Consider the following 19,892-nt stretch of genomic DNA (forward strand, 5'->3'; position numbering starts at 1 on the left):
CTTACCTATTTGTGTTTTTCTTTCTTTGAGGAAAGGAGATGTGAGAAGGGAAACTTCAGGGAGTGAGACAGGATGTACTTCTTCAGAGTTTCATAGTGAGGTTAGATACCGAAGCCTACTCTCCAGTCTATTCCACACTGACTTTAAATAATTGACCTGTTGTTGCAATGGCGGGTGCAGATGAGGGAGCCGCACAATCAAGCCAGTTGTGCTCTACTGAACTTTGTCTTTCTCAGAAAACCCTTAGTATGAAAAAGTAAGGAAGCCTCTCTCTTGACATCTTAGGCAGCATTCAATCTCTATCTTGATAAGGTTTGCTTGGTATTCCTGTTCTTTTGAACCTTTTAATCACCGCCGCAGTGTAAAACCTTTTGATTGTGGTGCTGTGACTTTTTAGAAAATGTTTGCATGGGAAAGTACCATTCAGTTCAATCGTTAAAGTATTTTGGGACTTGGAGACTGTTGGCAGCCTGTAAATCACTACATTGTGCTAATTTCATTGAAAGCTTGGGTCTGAAAACCTTGGATCATCAGACTTAAGCTTTCAGAAAGAAATAGGTCACTAGACAAAAACTAAAAAAAAAAAAAAAGCTGCTCTAGACAGAAAGTATTATTTATGTATAACTTGTCAGGCTTTGCTGCTCTGCTGTTGTCTGGTGCTACACTGTGACCTCTTAGCATCTTTGGGAAACTTCCATCGGAGCAGGGGTCATAACCTGACTGCCATTACCGTTATTGATGCAAATGGACAGAGCACATTGCTCCTTAGTGGGTTTTTTTTATAAAAAAAATTTTTATGAAAGGTGAGCTGGGAGATCAGAAAAAAAATGTGCGATGAAGACGATAAGCTGTTCAGAGTAAAGTGAAAAGGATAGTTAGGTAACTCCTTATTTGTTCCTCAGGTACAGCCGAGTTAATCACACTGCCAGTCGCCTGGAGAGGCAAAGACATCAGGAGGCAGCAGGGACAGTTCAGGCCTCCTTATCAATTATGTACGGTACCCCAGCCTACTTCTGCGCACACACACACACACACACACACACACACACACACACACACACACACACACACACACACCTGCTCACTCACCCAATTACTCTTTCTCTGTGCTCTGCGGTATCCTGGCAACAGTTGCCAGGACAGCAAGTGCAACCACCACACCTTGCTCTGTCCTGCAGGCCTGCGAGGGTGGAGAAACGGGGGAGTGGCGGAGTAAAGCGCAATGACAAATGCAGATGCCAAACTGAAAAGTGATTACAGCACAAAGTTCACGCAGTAAAAGGATGGTGACAAATGGAGACACAGTATGTTGGACTGACATGCGCACAGATGTGGGATGAAATAGAAGGATAATAAAACCTGTCAGTCTGAAACTCCTGTTTCTCCACAGAGGCACTGGAGTAGAAACATTGGCCTACATCCGCCCACCACCTCTCTCGTGCCTCGTGCACACTTTCTCTCTCATGCAAGCTGAAGACGTCAAAACAGGGTAGAAAAAAAAAGAAAGAAGAAGCTCTCTTTCTCATTTATATTGCTTTTAGGTCAACCATTTCTCTCTCTTTCTCTGACGAGACTGTTGATGCGGGTTTGCGGCAAAGGGAGAAGGTGAAAGGACCTGCTGAGAGTTATAAACCAGTATTGATTCAAATGAGCTGGCGTGATGAGGAAGTGCTTAGAGGTTTCAAGGTCAGTGTACACAACAGACCTGTCAGATGCTGCAGTATCGATTCTATTAGAGGATTGAACTATTTCATACTGCAGGCTGGCTTTTTCCCTTTACTGACTTGTGCAGTTAGATACGAGTATTTTAAGTGCAGACTGTGGAGCAGATAGCTGCAGGGTCTGCGTTAATATATAGGTTTGTGTGTCATCCCAGTATAGCCTACGTGAATCCCTCTATAGTTTACGTGACCAGCGTTGTAATCCCTGCAAATTCTGAGAACAGCGGCAGGGAGGTCTGGAGCAGCCTTAGCTATGTTAAAGGATGTGGCGCTCTCTAGTGGCAGCGTGTACTGAGACGTCCATGTCCCTATAAGGAAAAAAAACAACCAAAAAACAGCCTCTTCCCTGCACTGTTTAGAAGTGGGCACGTGAATGTCATATTGTGGGTTTCAGGAGAGGAAGCAATGTGAATTTGTTTTGGTTGGTATTGTGTCTTCACAATGACAAATTAAGACAAACCTCCAGAGAGGAGACAAGTTTGCTTGTCTCTCCATTTACAGGGCTGCAAACAGAGTTGTGATTAGGGTTAAGTGTTGAATACAAATTGATTCAACATCTGATGATGGTTAAATATAGGAAAAGTTTACATTTTTAACTTCACACCTGAGAAAATGGACCAAACCAATAGGCTAGAGATGACCATGTTGTCTTTCTCTAAGATGCTTGACATTGAGTTACAATTTGAAGTATTTGGTGGGGAGGTTAAATTAGGTTTGGGATTATGGAACAACATTTTGATAGTTAATTAAGCTAAAAATGTTTGTGCAACAAATGTTAGAACCGTTTTCTATTGCATCATCACATTACAAGCAACAAATCCTCAAGCTTTTGGTTTATTCAAAGTCTAACACGTGGTATTCCTTTGTTTTTCCCCTCTTTTCTGTGACTCCACTCACTTTATTTTATCTATAAAGTCTCCAGTGTTGCGTTGCTTCCTCTTTGTCTCTGGTCTGTAGATCCACTAGTGATGCAGCACTTCTAACTGGGTCAGCCCGTCCCTTCCTCACATCCCTCCCACCTTCCCTGCCTCTCCAAGCCACCCATCCTCCTCCTCTTCCTTCTCCTCCTCCTCTTTATCCTCTGCATATGCATACATCCCTAAAGAGTTTTTTTTTTTTTCTTTCACGCAGCTCATGTGCTTACCATGTGCTATAGCGCTCTCATCCTTGTTCCCTCCTCCTTTTCTGCCTGATTCGTTTTCTCTCATACATTCTGGCGTGGTGTCTCAGCCTGTTGCAAAATGACTCCCACCTCACCCTCACACATACACAGAATCACTTGCATTAGTCTCTTGTCATCTTGAGTTTCATTTTTTTTTTTCCACACGAACCCGACAGACTCCTTTGTGGCTTAACAATGTGGGCGCTAATGGTGTTGGTCGGTTTGTATGTGCAGGCAGGGCGCGTGGCGTGGCAGAGGCAGCTCTAATGTACTTCTGAGCTGCTGTTTTTGATTGGCTGAGACCCTTAGACCAAGCGATGTGGTGGAAGATATATACGACTGAGCGTTCTCCAATCATGGACTGTTACCATGCAGCCACGCATACACTCCATATGTGCATCCATATATACAACATAGAGATGTTACTGTAATATACACCATCAATCAGAACACTAAAATAAGGTTTATTTTTCCCCTCGGGGGGTGGGGGGTGTGTGGGGGTATATTGCATGAGCCATCAGTCCTGTCACCTCACATATTACAGATCATCACATAATATACAACGTGCGAGTCGGAGCAAAAGGGACACAATATCTGACAAATGACTTAAATTCACTGTACATTGGGAAGAAAGAGAAAACGGTAAGATGTTTTTCAGTGTTAGACAGAAGCAGTGGGCATAAAATGAAAAATAAAAAAAATCTGGAAATGAGATGCAGTCAAGGCGTAGGAAGGAAAATAAAATACACTGTAAAAGAGGCATAATGGTACAATAATTGCAACTATTAATACATATTTTAGTTTAAAAAAAATATGAAACAACACATATTCTGTGTTCTTTAAGATGGTACACGGATTTTTTTTTTAAATTTTATTTTGGCTGCCATTTAATGTGGTGTGTCTTTTGAGAAAAAGGAAATCTGAAATTGTATTTGTGTTTTTTCATAAAATGGCAAAAAGACTTCATTTGGGGGAAACAAAACAATGTCTTTGTAAATCACGGTAGCCTTTATCGTGAAGTAGTTGTTTATCTCAATGTTAAGTGTTTCCAAACCATATAAACACCTTTATGAATACAGTGCAGTACATATGGTGTGAAATAGATCCTCTTAAACTTTTAAACTAAATTTGGTCTTGGAAAAATCAACCTGCTGAATAATAATCCGAGTACATTGTGGTCAGCTGCTTCTATTCACCCACACACACACACACACACACACACACAGGTAAACCCCGCCCCTCGGTGTTTGACTGACAGCTCTGATCCCGAGACAGCAGGGTGGCCAGTCACGCTCTCGCCATGCAAATGAGCCGCGCTCGGGCCGGGCGGGTGCCCATGTGGACCAGCACCATGCCTTGTTGTTCTGAGCGCTGATTGGCTCGCCAGCACCTGATCGGTCTTCATGCGCTGCGGGCCAACAGTGGGAACGAAAACGCGGAGGAAACGCGCTCACCCACGGGGCTTTCCTCTCTCGTGTCCCGCGGAGAAACGCCGGTGCACGGGGAGCCCCGCTTGTTCTGTGAGCTTTTGAGCAGAGGTTATGATAACTGTAATGTGAATATAGTGGACTTTGAGAGAGGGTAGCGGCTGGCAAGGCCGTCATCGCCGAGAAGCAGGGGGGTCTGTCCGGTCGCCGGGTTTTGCGGGAGGCCATAGTAACAGGGCGGGGCAGGAGTCCGCGAGGGGCGGGCCTTGACGAGAACACGACTCGCCTTGTTGTGTGTATTCCCGTGCTCGCATCGCCATCTTGTTGCAATCCTTTTTTTTTTTTTAACGTATGCAAGGATCTACTTTCCGTTCGGCCGGATTAAAAATTGCCCGTCTAGGTTTCAGGAGGAACACGGGGGGGGACTAAAGGCTCGGGCGCGCGGGCGTGAACCAACCTCGCACTCGGCGCTTATTACGGGGACAAAGCCTAACCCCCTCGGTCTTTTTCCTCCTTCCGTCCCGGGCCACCGGGTCGCCCGCCGTGAGGGTTTTACGCGCAATGAGCATCGATACACTTTTGGAGGCGGCCAGATATCTGGAATGGCAAGCCCAGCAACAACAGATCACACGTGGTAAGTTGAACTGCAGGCTGAGGGGGCACCGTGCTGAAAGGTGTGGGCTGAGCCCTCCGCTGCCTTTTGGGGAACCGAGTCCTGTTAACGGCTGCATTTTCAACCGACGCGCCTGTGAGGGACGGAAGCGTTTGTAGTTTTTTTTTTTTTTTTTTTTTTTTTTTTTTTGTGTGTGGTTTTATCGCACTGGGTTCCTGCCCCCAAAAAAAAAAAAAAAAAAAAAAAAAAAACGAGAGTCACTGCAAAACTATCATCAGCTCCCAAGTGGGTCGTCATCGTACACGATGTCCTCCTTTAATGCGGCTAAAGTTGTTTTTCTGAACTACTTTGCGCGCGCTCAGTGTGTGTGTGTGTGTGTGTGTGTCAGTTCCAACACTAGTGACTCACTGCACGCGCGTGCGTGTGATTGTGTGTGTGTGTTGAGAGACACAGCAGTAGTTCCTGTCAGTGACCGTATCCCTCTTATATATTCTATTAACCGTAGTAAGCACCTACATGTGGGTGTGCAGTTTACACGTATACATTAAATACTGAAATACGTTTCTATAATTCTGTAAAAAAAAAAAAACAAGAGATGAATGAGTGATATTTTCCAGAGTTTCACACACACACACACACACACACACACACACACACACGTGTTATAAAAGAGCTCCTCGGCCATCGATTTGCCCCAGTTTTTTGTCCGTCGAGCACCGTCAGGGCGGTGGCGAGCAGAGGCTGCTCTTTACATAACACCCTGACACCGCTCGGCTATCTTATGACACACACACACACACACACACACGCGCGCACACACACACTGGGGCGGGCTCTCGCGCGCTCACCCCGTCCCGTGGCTATTTTGTTCGTGCGCCTGCTTATAAAAATTAAAAATTAAAAAAAAAAAAGTGTACGCCTCTCCATCGTATTTCAAACCAATAAGTTGTCAATCGACGTTAATGATCACTGACTATGTGAAAGGAGAGGAACGGTGTGTGTGTGTGTGTGTGGGGGGGGGGGGGGTTGCTGCTTTTTTGTGTGTGTGTTTCTACCCTCTGATGACGTGTCAGACAAACCAGCCCCCTCCTCCTCCCCGCACACTTACCCTACCGCGTGCTAGTTTCCGCCCACAACGACCACGTGCACACTAGTCCCCCTCCTCCTCCTCCCCAGACACACACCTACGCCCATGCACGCACACACATGGACTCCCTTCTTCGTCCCCGCCCTTCTCATTCAGTCTACTGACAGTGGCGGGTCAGAGACAGAAAGGGGGGGTAAGTAGGGCAACTCCCCCCCTCCCCCCCCCATCCTGCCCTCCCTCACCCATCCTACCCGGCCCATCCTCTCTCAATGCAGAAGTTATGTAATTTACGTTTGCGTGCGTTTGGCAATCTGGAGCACGGTGTGTGTGGATTGTACTACAACAGATAAGCCAATCGAGATTCACGTTATGTCCGTTTATATTATTGGCTATTTCGATCCCGTGTGGAATTTACTGTTTGGTTTTAACCGGTTATTTCGGAAGAAAAAAAAAACAAACAAGCAGAGTATCCTGTTTTGTTTACAGTTGCATCCTGATAATTAGAGGCAGTCATAATATTATCAAGGATCTTTTGCATTCTCGGTGTAAATATCGCTGTTTATCAAGCGTATGGAAAGTTAAACTCATGCCCAAAACAGTGTTTGGGTATTTTTCTGTAATAGGGTACATTACACAATCAGTTGTTTCAGTTGCGCATACCGTGGTACGATCAAGTCCAGTCCCACTTTAAACCAAGTATAACGCTCACAAGAGGAGAGACATGCAAGTCTTCTACTGCTCAGCAGGGGTCAAAGGTAACGTGAACACGTGAATGATTTAGTAATAACTGGAAATAACTGTACACACACTTCCAAAAAATGCAGAGAAATAGTTCAGTTCTCATCATGACGACAGCGTGCGACTGGGCGGGCCTTGTCTTTGTTGAACTATTAGCCCTCGGTGATAGGAAATTGCGTCATAGGGGGTAGAGAAGAAAACTGAAAGTGGTACTTTCGGGCAGCCAGGCATCTTTGCATGTGGTATTTCTATTTTCTTGGAGATGCCTGGGCTGTGTGTTGGCGTTGCGCTGGTTTGAGGAATCCCTGGGATCTTCTGTTTCTAATGTTGCTGTTTCCATGGTGACTGAGGGCTTTCCACACTACTTTCCATAAACTACTCGCTCATATCATGTGTGTGTGCATGTTTGTGCCTCTGCGTACTGATTTTAAAATTGTATTTTTTTGTTGTTGTTTTTTTTTGGCTTGTTTTTACGTTGTTGTTATTGCCGCCATTATTTGCAGTGCTTCATATGTATGTTGTCATGGCGCCAACTTTAGTTGACCCAGCTGAGTGGCTCTTTCACAACAGTCCTCTGCTGTTGGTCAGACTCCCTGACGTAGTAGCCCATGGCTAGAAGCATGCTCAGTACTGGGACGGTCCAATTACAGGCCAGACTGAGGGGTGTTCACTTCAGTTAGGAAACGGATGCAGACACAATTTCTGTAGTTATCTCCCCTCCCCACTGTCTGGTTCCCCAATGACATCATTCTCTGTATGTATTTGTGTGCCCAATGTGTTTAGATGTTCACTACACAAACAAAATGTTTTATGATACAGTGATCAGCAGTGAAGAGGCTACGATAACCTGAAGGGAACTTAGGTGTATATTGGAGCTTGAAAGGCCGTTTTAACACAGAAATGGTCACTTGAGTTTTTCCTAAATGTGAATGTGTCAGTTTTTCCCCAAGTTCAATTCACTCTCTGCATATTATATTGTGTTATATATTACATGTATATAAAAGGCAGCACGGTGGTGCAGTGGTTAGCATTGTCGCCTCACAGCAAAAAGGTTCCGGGTTCGAATCTGGTCCTGGGCCTTTCTGTGCGGAGTTTGCATGTTCTCCCTGTGCTTGCGTGGGTTCTCTCCGGGTTCTCCGGCTTCCTCCCATCATCCAAAAACATGCACCTCAGGTCAGGTTACCTGGCGCCGCGCTAGTGGCAGCCTGCTGCAGCAGCTCCCCCCTGAGAGCCCCCTGCTGTAGCGAAGAAATTTCCCCTCGGGGATTAATAAAGTGAAATAAAAAAAATATTGTCCCTATAACTTCTCAAGTGTTTTCCATTGTCTTCTCTGGTCATTCCTTCATGTATCTTCCTGTCTTGCCTCCAACAGAGGAAGAGCAGCTCAAGGAGAAGGAGCTCATCAACAGGGAGGCGGAGTCGAGGTGTGTGGAACTCGTGACCTCGTCGTGTCAGCCAATCAGAGCCAACCATATCGCTTGGGGCGATGACACTCTCCGTCAACAGCCACATCACCCTCCGGCCCCTCCGCCCCCTTCTCTCCCACCTCCTCAAGTCCCCATCGCTGTCATCCCAATGGTCCCTGTTGTCACTGCGACGCCCTCGGTCCCGGCCCTTCCTCTCCCAACGCCGATTGCTGCCGCGGCAACGTCGCTCAACAGTTCCCCGCCAGCCAAGAACGCTTCCTCCCCTCAACATCAGCAGCAGCAGCAGCAGCATCAGCAGCAGCAGCCAGCGTCTTGTCACCTGTTGTGCACCTCCCAGATGAAGGTAGACACAAGTCAGCAGCTGATTGGTGTAAAGCCCAGCCAATCACAGCCTCAGGTTCAGATTCAGTACCCAACCTCCATCAGCACTAATGGCTCTGGCTCTCAGCATACACTGGTTCAAGCTTCACCCACATCTCAACTGCGGCCTAACGGAGTGACGCTGGAGGACATGAGGGGGATGGAAGGGAAGAGGAGACCCGGAGGGTCAGTTTGTGTGTGTGCGTGCGTGCGTGTTAAAGTTGAGCTACAGAGTATGGTTTGGTTTATCGTTGATCATTTATTTTGTGTTTCCAGGGCGGGGACTAGAGAGGTGCATAACAAACTGGAGAAGAACAGGTTAGTCGTGATAGTGTAAAAACCTCCAATTTTCCAGCTGGTGTTAGATCATTAGGAATTAAGGATTTTAGTTTTTTTTTTTAGCTTGACCACCACATACACGCACATTTTTTTTTTTTTTTTTCCCCGAGTTTCTTATGAAAGCGTTTCATAAGCCCAAAGGTCATTGCATTTTCTCAATACAAAAACAGAAAACTCTTGTCAGGCATGCACGATCAGTTTTATGAGATTTCTCTAAATGACACCACCTTGGTTACCATCTGAAGCAAATGTTCCACCTTTTTAATAATCAGTGAATACACACAGTTGGCTGAAGACTAGGGCTGTCAGCGACATCCAATTTTTATCTCACAATAAATTGTCATACAAATAATTGTGATGAACGATTACTCTTTTTCAATTCACTCTATGCCAATGTCATAGTGAAGCCTAATCATAGTGTTATGATACACCTTAAGGAGAAGAGCTATTTATTGGCTTTGAACATTGAAGCGTAAATGCCTTTGTCTTTTAGCTTTTGTAAAAAAAAAAAAAAACAACATTGCACAAAGGAGATATGATAGAAATAACAATCACAAAATGTTACTGACAATGAAGGGTACCAATAATCAAAATTAGCATTATCCTTTCGTAGCACTGATTCTACACATATGCCTTAAGACCATAACCAAGATGATGTTATCAAGAGAACGACAGTCAGCAGTATTGATGGAAATATGATATTTCTTAGTTTCATCCAGCTGTTTTTATACACACGAATGGAAATTATTTGAGTTATAATCTAAAATTATTGCAGTCAGTTCGAATAATTGCAATGAGGCGATTATGTAATAACTGTGAGAGGCCGACCTGCATCAGAAGTGTAACTCTTTCCTCATTCCTGACTCTTTAGGCGAGCGCACCTCAAGGAATGTTTTGAGACGTTGAAGAAGAACGTTCCCAACGTAGACGAGAAGAAAACCTCCAACCTCAGCGTTCTCCGCAGCGCCCTGCGTTACATACAGGTGAGGAGGGTTTCGTTGTCCAGAAAACTGTTACATATCAGTGTGCTCCACAATAATTTGGATGAGACTTGCGTCTTGTTTTGTTTTTTCATCTTATCGTTTTCATCGTTCTCTGCTCTGGAATTGATTGATTGAGCTCTGGGAACAGCACATGTTTTTGTCGAGTGTAATTGCTGCACAACACCTGTTTTGTTTGTCATCAAACAGTCTCGTGTTGGTGCTTCTCTTGTGACGATGACATGGCGTCTGGCGAATAACGAATCAGCCTATAGGATAAGTGGTGAATACACGTTCTCCTGAGTCTATAATGTGAAAAAAACGATTTCTCATAACAGACTTGCGGTCCACTTTTCTGGGAGCAGTTTTCTACTGAAACCTTGTGCTTAACCAGTGGAAATAGTGTTTAACCCCATTCTGTGGTGATGCTTTGCCTGCAGCATTGATTAGAAAAGGAATAGTTGCAAAGGATGAAGGAGGAACACCTTTGTGGGGAAAGATTTGCGGCATATTGTAGTTGCATATGGAGTTGAGGACAGTGGGGGGAGGAGGCGAGTTTTCAGTCTAGAGACGTAGACGAGGTAGGATATCTGCAGCCTGGAGCTACTGACGATGCAGCAGTGGCTGTTTTTGTGGAGTAGAAGGTTGAAGATTTCGAGTTCAACGGATTCTGCAATGGAAAGTCAAGAGGAAGGAGTTAAACACTGGCCACCCTCCAGGGAGCAAAGAACAGAGGGATTTGAGGCCGCTTTTGACCGGAGATGACGGTGGCTTTGGTATGACACCGAGCCAAGCTGCTGTTGAGGAAATCCATGCTGCACAGCTTACATAAAGTATTACATAATATATAGAGGACAATTCATTCACTAGCCTGAAAAACAAATGCTGTAACAATATGCTGGTCATAGCTACATGTGCTGAACCAGTCAATACAAATTAATTGGTCGACAGAAAAATCATTGACCGCAAATTTGATGACAGATACATGATTTTACCGACACCAATGTCTAATATTCACAGATAAATGTGAGGATTTGCTGCTTCTCTCTATTTCGTGTGATACTAAATGAAATGGTTTTCATTTACGACTCTCTCTAAGACACGACAAGAAATTTGAAGATGTTTCTTCGGGCAGCAAGAATTAGTCATTAGTTGCACAGCCACCTGTATATAATTGTAGCTTATTGTATTTTCCCCAACCACACTGTTTTGTAGAGTTTAGTTGGTTAATAGGGTTAAAAGCAATATCACAGTATTAATAGGATTAGTTTTCCAATATCACGAGATGTCTGATATACATGAAAAATCACTTCATTAATGATTTAAACCATCATGTTAATAACACTAATCCCGATGATTAGTTTCACTTTCACTATGTATTTCTACATCTTCCCATTTTGGCACCTTCTGCTCGGATCTATAATATCATAGAAAGCTTTTTAATATACATGACTGTTTATATTTACCCAGCTTGACTGTTTTTGAATCTTACCCTGTTTTTGGTCATATTGAAGACATGACATTTGCACGGAGCATGACAAACCTTATTTATATCTCTTTATTCATGATCATAACAATATCCTGGTTTCTAATCGGCTGCTTGCCCGTACATGCCTTAGCCCAGGTAACATATCCAGGATCCTTTAAAACTGGGATAATGTCTTGGTTATGTTGATTTCATGTGCAACAGATCCTTCAAAAACCCGATCATAACCAGGATCCTAGTGCGCATGTAAACACACGCGCCCCCATTTATTTTTTTTTCTCTCTTGGCACCTCTCCTCATGTAAACCTGCAAGCCTCCGCCTCTCTCCCTCTAACCGAGCCATGTGATATCTGAGCACATGGCTAGCTCAAGCCTGATGACATCAGCACAGCTCACCCACTCCGATCTGCGCTGCACCTCTCCATTGCAGAGAGAGAGAGAGAGAGAGAGCGAATGACAGAGGCAGGCAGCGTCTCCATGGTTATAACAGTGGAATAGGTTAGGTTAGGTTAGTTTAGGTAGTTACTTTATTAATCCCCGAGGGGAAAATTTTTTCGCTACAGCAGCATACAGAAGCAATAAGATAATAATAGAACAAAAGAAAAGCAATAAAATAGCAGTAAAATAACAGTAAAAAATATAAAATGCACAGTATATACATCAGCTGTCCTTTGTCTGTCTCAACCTTTTCTTCTCTTCATCTCCGTCCGTCTTGCCCTGTGTCGCTCTGCTGTCCCTCGCCTTTAGAACACTTGGTATCCATGGTAACAGGCGGCAGGTGGCCGGGGTACTGTAGTCAGTCCGTTCCTCCATGTTTGTCTGCAGGGGAGAGAGAGAGAGAGAGTGTGTGTGTGTGTGTGTGTGTGTGTGTGTGTGTGTGTGTGTGTGTGTGTGTGTGTGTGTGTGTGTGTGTGTGTGTGTGTGTGTGTGTGAGAGAGAGAGAGAGTGTGTGTGAGATTGTGAGAGAGTGTGAGAGTGATGTAAGACGAAACCAATCAAGTTGTGCTAATATTGGTCTTTTTGTCAATGGTTGTGGATGATGGGGGCTTTTCAGGACTTGAGCCACAACCATTCACTCCTGCGATGCCTTCTTTATGTCGGCCCTGTCCTCATATCACACAACAGAGGCATATGTGATGGAGGCAAAGACACCTGTCAGAGCAAATATCACACTTGAGTCATTTTCACCCTTTTTTTTTTTCTTTTTTTTTTTTTTTTTATCAGAGGATGTGTTGAAAGAGGACGAATAAAGGAGCCATAGATGACGTTGGCGAGGAGGGTAAAAAAAAAAAGGTGGGAAGGATGTTGAGGGAGCGGCTGGATGGGGGAGCAGGAGGAGAGGGAATGTGGGATGGAAGTGTCGAGGAGGAAGAGGAGGGGTTGGGAATGATCCACCCTACGTGGCAAACGTCCAGTCACTGCACTCCTCAGATGTAATTGCCCCTGTGCTTCACCCAATTAGGTGGCTCCTGATGTTTTGTTTTTTTACAAACTGCTGCTCAAGCAGCCAAATCCTCACAGATGAGGTTACCAAGGAAACGGCTACGGGTGGCAGCTGTTTCCTCGGTGATTTACCGCAGGACTAATGGTGTCTGCGTTTGTGTGGAAAGACCTTGAAATGATGCTCGTGGGGACACGTGCGTACTAAAGGAGCAGTTGTCGTTCCGCCGTGCGCAGCTTGAGCCGGGAAATCGTGGTGTTTCAAAGAATATCCTTCGGCCGTGTTACTAAATGTGTATCAGTAGTGTTGCGCTTCGTCTTAAAGTCTCGTGTATCCACAGAGCCATACACAGATGTAAAATCAATGGCTTGAAAATAATATGAACATTTCCAGTTGTTTAAATGTGCTGTAAGAGGTGCGGACTGTTAGGGAAGGCTGTACAATGTCTAAACGGTATTATTTTAACATCAGAAAAAAAACAACCGCTCATTAATACCTCATTAATAATGGCATTATTCTTATGTACGTTACATGTGTAACTCTTTTGGTTCCAGAAAGTGGAGCGACGAGTAGTTTGGAAGCAATTTTTATTACAGAAGACTAAATGTGCAACAAACTACAGTAATATGTTTGTTTTTACTGAATATTTAAAGGCAAACTGTTACATTTATGCTGATATAGAAACCTGTTGCGCTTATTAATTTGTTGCTACTGTGTTCTTGGAAATTGACACGTCATTTTTCAGTATATCTTCATGATTATCGTCGTCACAGAAATACCCTGAAAAATCCTGACATTAATTCAGGGCCATATTGCGCCGCACCCGAGCTATAAGGACATAGTTTTTGTAAACGCTACGTGGTCTAAAAGCACCTCATCCTAACTCATGACCTCTAAAAAAAAAAAAAAAAAAACTGCCCAAACGGTTTCCACACATGAGAAAAGGCTGCATGTGTGGAAGCGAGGGTGTTGGATGAGAGGCGTTGAGCTGCTCGGTGATGAAGAAGTTCACCGGGGGTCTGGTGTTGGCTGTGAATTTGGACGGGAGCGGTGAGGAGACCGGCGCGTGAGGCCGTCAGTCGGCCTGCAGAGAGTAAACGGCTTCGCTCCCTGGAGTGAGCGTCCTGCAGTAGGATCATGTGTCCCCCGTATGCTCGTTTTCTTTCTTCTGTCTCGTATGTGCGGCCGTATTATTTTCATGTTGAGCACTTTTCTCAGTATTCCTGTTGACTGTCCAACAGCTCGGCCGGATATTTAATTTCCAGGTTTGTAATTCAATTTAGCGCACAGCAACAACAAAAAAGTGAGCCACATTTGACTGGTTTCTTTTGATCAAAGTAATCCTGCAGCCACCTCTCCGGCCTCCGTTACCCACACATTTTCCTCCTGCGCCCACCCGCTCCCTCCTCCCCCGCCTCTCGTTCCTCCCTAGTAATCTGCGTTAATGTCCTTAGCCCGGCGCACTGTTTGGTGCTCATGCGTCAACTGAACCACACAGAAACTGGGTCACAGAAACGGTGTGTTGGGGCTACGACAGCTCTGCTCTCTCTCTTTTTTTTTTTTAAAACCTTAAGTATTCTTCCTTGTGTTTCCTGCCACTTTTCCATTTCATCAATAAACACACACACACACACACACACACACACACACACACACACACACACACACACACACACACACACACACACACACACGTAGTTTATTGCTCAGTGCATGACAGAGCCGGGTCAGGAATTATTAATGCCTTTATTTATTCAGATTGCAGTAATCCATTGACATTGTGATGGTGATGAATTAGAGTGATTGGCGGTAGCAGGACGTTTTCTCCCAGTCTGACCCCGTTCTCTCTCAAAACAAGTGTGATATCCTGGAAATGGGAGGAGCTTCGGTAGATGACTAATAAAATCAGTGTGGACATGCTTGAATTTGCTTGCATGCCTTCCTGCTGGTGTATGAAACAGGGATAGCTTGTTTGTTCAAGAGTGCAGAGGAAGAAAGTTGGTCTGAATCCTGTTTTGTGTTGCAACCCCGGCTCTCTGGACTGTCTGGATATTTAAAGTTAATCCTGGCTTCACTGCATTTACATGAGGTATTTTCTGAAATAGTTTCCTGGTTCATTATTTACAAGGAAGTTTCCTTGTTTTATTATCCGTTTGCTGTGTTACGTTGATAAAAACTCAACTGTTTCTCTTTCAGTATTATGTAACACATTACTCCCGGAGACATAACCACCCTACTTCTTCATGAAGTGTTTGAGTTTCTTTAACAGCAGCTCAACAACAAAGCAGCCTTGGTCAAAACAAACGAAGTCAGTGAGGACAATCTTACTTTATTAAACTCGGCAATAAGCTCGTAGTGGGGAATTACTGACTCTTTATTCATGAAAATAAGGCTGCGGTAATCAATATGCAGAATTTGCATGACTGTGTCTGTAACAGATATTATTCATACAGACAGCAGCCTCAACAAAATATAGGCTTTTACTTGAGAATTTGAAACTTAATACTCTTTGTATTTTTTTATTGATATGTGCCAGATTGTCTTATTGGGAGTCCGTTTTTAAACGCGTGCTAAACGTGTGTCTCCCCCTCGAAGACTCTGAAGCGCAAGGAGAAGGAGTACGAGCACGAGATGGAGCGTTTGGCCAGAGAGAAGATCGCCACGCAGCAGCGGCTGGCCGAGCTGAAGAACGAGCTGAGCCAGTGCATGGACGTCATGGAGATCGACAGAGTCCTGCGGCAGACCATCCAGCCAGAGGACGACCAGGCGTCCACGTCCACCGCCTCAGGTAAAGGGACGGAGACGCAACACCTGGCCTTTAATGTTTTATTATAGAATTTGTTTTGTTTGAATTTTAGTTCACCTCGTCACCGTCTCTTTTAATAAATACGAAAACGTTCATATATACACACACACACACACACACACAAAGTACGTATGTGTACATGACACTTTTTTCTGGTCTTTGCTGGGTTGTACCGTGATGACTAACAGATTCTTCTCTGATCTACAGAGGGAGAAGACAATTATGAGCAGGACATGGATGAGGAAGTTCCTGCTCCTCCTGCTCCCGCATCCCTCCCCAAACCAGCACCTTCCATCTTACAAGCCCAGTCACTCCTCACCCCTCACCTGTCAATCCAGCACACCGCTCTGCCTCTCGCTGGACTCCTCGCCGCCCCTTCCCCTGGCGGTCACCCTCCCCCCAAGCCATCGCCCCTGCTCCGGCCCCGGGTCCGCCCCCTCCGCCGCTGCCTCATCCCATTCAGCCCTCGGCGATGCAGATCCAGCCCACCGTCATCGCCCACGCCGCTGTCTCCCACCCTTCAGTCATCCAGGCGGTCAATCACGCCCTTCCAGCCAATCACAAACACCTAACGCACATCGCCCCCTCGCCTGGCCCCACCTCTTCTACCCCTCAGCCAATCACGGCGGCTGCAGCTGCCACCGCCACTCACCAGTCAATAGCCGCCCAGCCCATCGGACACATCACCGTCCATCCGGTGGCTCACTTGGGTGCTCCCCTGACATCCCACCTACCGACACTCTACCCGCAGGGCATGTCCGTCTCCCAGCCCACCATGGTGGGCCACATCACCCACACCTTCAACCACCACACCCTGCCGCACGTCCAGGCTAACCCCCAAGTTAACACTAATGGAGCCCAGGTGAACAGCGCAGCCATGATGACCCAGGGCGGCCAGTCGCTAGGGAAACCCACAGCAGTGCTGGCCCCACACCCGCAGCTGGTTGGACAGACTGCTGTCCTCAACCCTGTCACCATGGTTACAGTCCCAACCTTCCCCGTCAGCACACTCAAACTGGCCTGAAAAAACTAAAAACAGATGATATGGACTGATAGAAGACGAATGAGAGAAAGATTCAGAACTTCTAGATGAATTTTCAATACAGAGAACCTCCGACAGACACATGATGATTTATAAAACAGCTTCAGCGGGTTTCGGCCATTTATGTGAGGAATATTTTCCGAGATATTTTGGTCGCAACTCAGTTAGTGAACAATAAGATTAAAGCAGAGTCGGTGGGTCAGACCATTGTTTGTGAAAAATGAGACGCTTGTCTCTGCTGCAAAGACAGGAACTCTGTTCAACCTTTCTTCCTTCCTCTTCTCCTTCCTTTTCAACCAGAAGCACTAACATAATAAGCTCAGTTCACACTCAGGCATCCAGGATTTACCTTAATTGTTCATTCTCTCACTGAGGAAAATCCCGAGAGAGCTGTCATATGGCTGTTGCCGCGGTGATACAGTGTGCGTGCCCGTTTTACATATATTCACGAGGTCATGTGGGACATTCTGGAGGAGTGATGTCACCCATGTGTTGTAGAGCAGGAGGAGGGAGCTCTGCAGTCTCACCGATCCAAATCAATTACACTTTTATCAAGTGTAAGGTATATCACATTACACAGCTATCAGCTAAATGGAGCTGAAGCGTAGTCACTTCCTGATGCAGTGCTTCACTTTCTGCTATCAGCAACACTGTTATTCCATGAATGAAAAGTTCTTCATTTTATTTTTTTTTTTTTTTTTTTTTTCTTTTCTGCCTTCTCTTTTGCCTCGGTTGAAGTACAACTCTTGGTACATGAAGTAACTGTTAACACACCTTGTAAATAGTTCAGGAAAGAGAATATGTGGGTGGTTATGCAATAATAAAACCAGATACACTCTGAAGTTCAGAAAGGGAGAAAAAAAATAACGTGTTAAGAGTTGATCTCTGTTCTGCTGACTGACCCCATGCGAGTTATTTATCCATCACCGCTTAAGGTTTTGGAGGGTGACTCAAAAACAGCCGAGCTACTCCAGAGATGAGGGGAATCGGGAAGAATTAGGGTGATGATTTGCTTGGTTTGCTCATCCATACTGCTTATGACTGACCTCGTGGAGATGTTGTATCATAAAATCACGTATGAAAGTCGAGCAGCAAGTTCGATCTCAGTTGTCAGAAAGCCCTGAAACGGACTCGAGTTCAATCAGAAAACCAAGTGAGGATTAGAATTTGGCGAAGTTAAATTTTCCATGATTTTTTTTTTTTTTTCTTTTATAAAGTTCAAAAATGTGCACTTGTCCTGTAGTGAAACGCTCTCTTTGGGCTTTTCAATGAAATGTGGTGTTCAAGGCTCTTAAATGTATCAGATCGAAGACCTGAGACGATGATTTCACTGTGAGAAATCAAAGTTACCCAATTCTCACCGACAGGTCATTTGAGATCATATGTTCCTCTCGAGTCTCTGTTCTCACTGGTGGTTTTATTTTTGAGGCCATGATGTTCAATGAGCGCTCAGGAAACCTACCGGGGTCTTTCCAAAGCTCTGCAGCGGTTGTGCGTGCAGTATGTCGGCTTTTATTAGGATTCTTTCGCCGTATGTTTTCAAACCACCGCACGGAAACCTACACTGAAAGTTGTGTACTTAAAGTACAACTGAATTTGTCTGCCTATCGCAAATGCCTGAAACCTGCTGTCAAACATTCAGTGGCAGATTTCCTTTTGTCCCTGTTAACTCAACAGATCCTCTTCAATCTAATGCAACAGCTCCCTCTGCTGCCTCACACCGACGCAAACTCCCCGCAAGGCTTTAAAAATGAAGAACAGTAACAACAGATTCATTAGAGTAGCTTAATTTAAAAAAAATAAAATAATAATAATTAACTTGAGAAATAGTCCTGACTTTGAAGTTTGTTTAAATCGCACTTTGTCATCACGTAACAAACTCCAAGACTGAGCACTTCAAAAGGCAAGTTGTTGTTGTTGTTTTTTGGTCAAGCGAGAAAGATAAATTCTGCTCACTTAAATGTTCTGGAAAATGTGTATTTTGTAAAAGAAACATATTTAGAAAAGACTGGGAAAAGTTCAGGCTGAAGTTGAATTTGCATATTAATTGCAATTTAGTGAAGGATAATTTGGAAGTGATGTCCAACCGACACTGAACTCCAACCTCAAACTTCTGCTCCAGTCCACGAAATCAGCTTGAGAAAATCAATTTTATTTTTATTTGAAAAAAAAAAGAAAAGAAAAGGACACTGTGTTGCGACGGCCACCTCTCTTCGTTTGTGTGTTAATGAACTCTCAGCCTTCTTGCCAGCCTTTACATGTCGCACCATCAGACCTGTTGTCAGTGTTGCGTGGATCTGCTCCTTGCCTCCTCTGCTGTTTCTATACGTTATGTCTGTATATGTGATTGTATCCGATATGTTTTATATTCTGTACTATAGTTAATCCTGTCGTACCCGTAGCATGGCTCTGTTTTTTTGGTTATCCAGTTTGCCCTGTGCATGGAGTGAGGGAGTGAGGGAGGGAGTGAGGGAGTGAGGGACTGAGTGAGTGAGCGAGAGAGTGAGCGGTGAGCAGGTTATTTTTTTACACACAGAGGTGATTTATTGTATGAGCCTGTTTGGGTGCTATCGTGTGTGCCTATACTCAGTTTCCCTGAACACTGTGACAACTTTGGCAGAACACGTACACATGGAGCGAATGGAAGAGACGAGATTTACTGTCATTACCGTCTTGTTTTTTTTTTTTCTTGTTTTTTTCTCAACGTTTTTAAGTTTTCCATTTTGTGAGTTGGACTGAGACATGGAGTGGAAAAAGTAAAAAACAAAAAACAGACGCTGTTGCTGATAACATAATAATGTCTAATATTCAATTTGAGTTTTGTAATATTTGTATGTATGTATGAAAGTTTTGTAAATTTGTGATTGTATGCATGTTTTTTGCATATGAGTGTATGTATCTTTAAGATTTTAAATGCTCGTTTCTTTTTGGTTTTGTTTTGCATGTAGATTGCCGTTTAGTTTCTTTTGTTTTTAAAAGGTTTTGTTTTAATGTTTATTTTTTGGGACCATGTACAATACTGTATAACGTGGGCAGAATCTTGGACCTCATGCTACATTGATATTATATATGAATATAAAAACATGTTTTCCCTATGGAGAAAGTTTTAAGTTATATATCGCCTGTACACTTTGGGCTGCCTTTTAGATCTAACTGTCCACTGTGTAAGATAACAATGATGATAATGGATAAAACATATTAATGATGAAGAATTATGCTGATGAAATAATAAAGATTCTTAATAAATCTTATTACATTTACAA

At 44.2% G+C, this 19,892-nt stretch overlaps 1 protein-coding gene across 1 annotated transcript; it reads left to right on the forward strand.

The window, feature by feature from the left end:
- Nucleotides 1–4,567: 4,567 nt before the first annotated feature.
- mntb (MAX network transcriptional repressor b) lies at nt 4,568–19,880 on the forward strand. The gene is given in 7 exon segments (XM_069719620.1): nt 4,568–4,944; nt 8,121–8,721; nt 8,812–8,853; nt 9,746–9,857; nt 15,377–15,569; nt 15,795–15,986; nt 15,989–19,880. Coding segments are annotated over 7 exon segments (1,836 nt in total). The 5' UTR covers nt 4,568–4,871; the 3' UTR covers nt 16,612–19,880.
- Nucleotides 19,881–19,892: the final 12 nt, after the last annotated feature.

This window comes from Brachyistius frenatus, unplaced genomic scaffold (assembly GCF_029030835.1).
Source record: "Brachyistius frenatus isolate BFR_SWC_R1_liver_20210118 unplaced genomic scaffold, ASM2903083v1 Contig_5, whole genome shotgun sequence".
NCBI classification, from domain to species: Eukaryota; Metazoa; Chordata; class Actinopteri; family Embiotocidae; genus Brachyistius; species Brachyistius frenatus.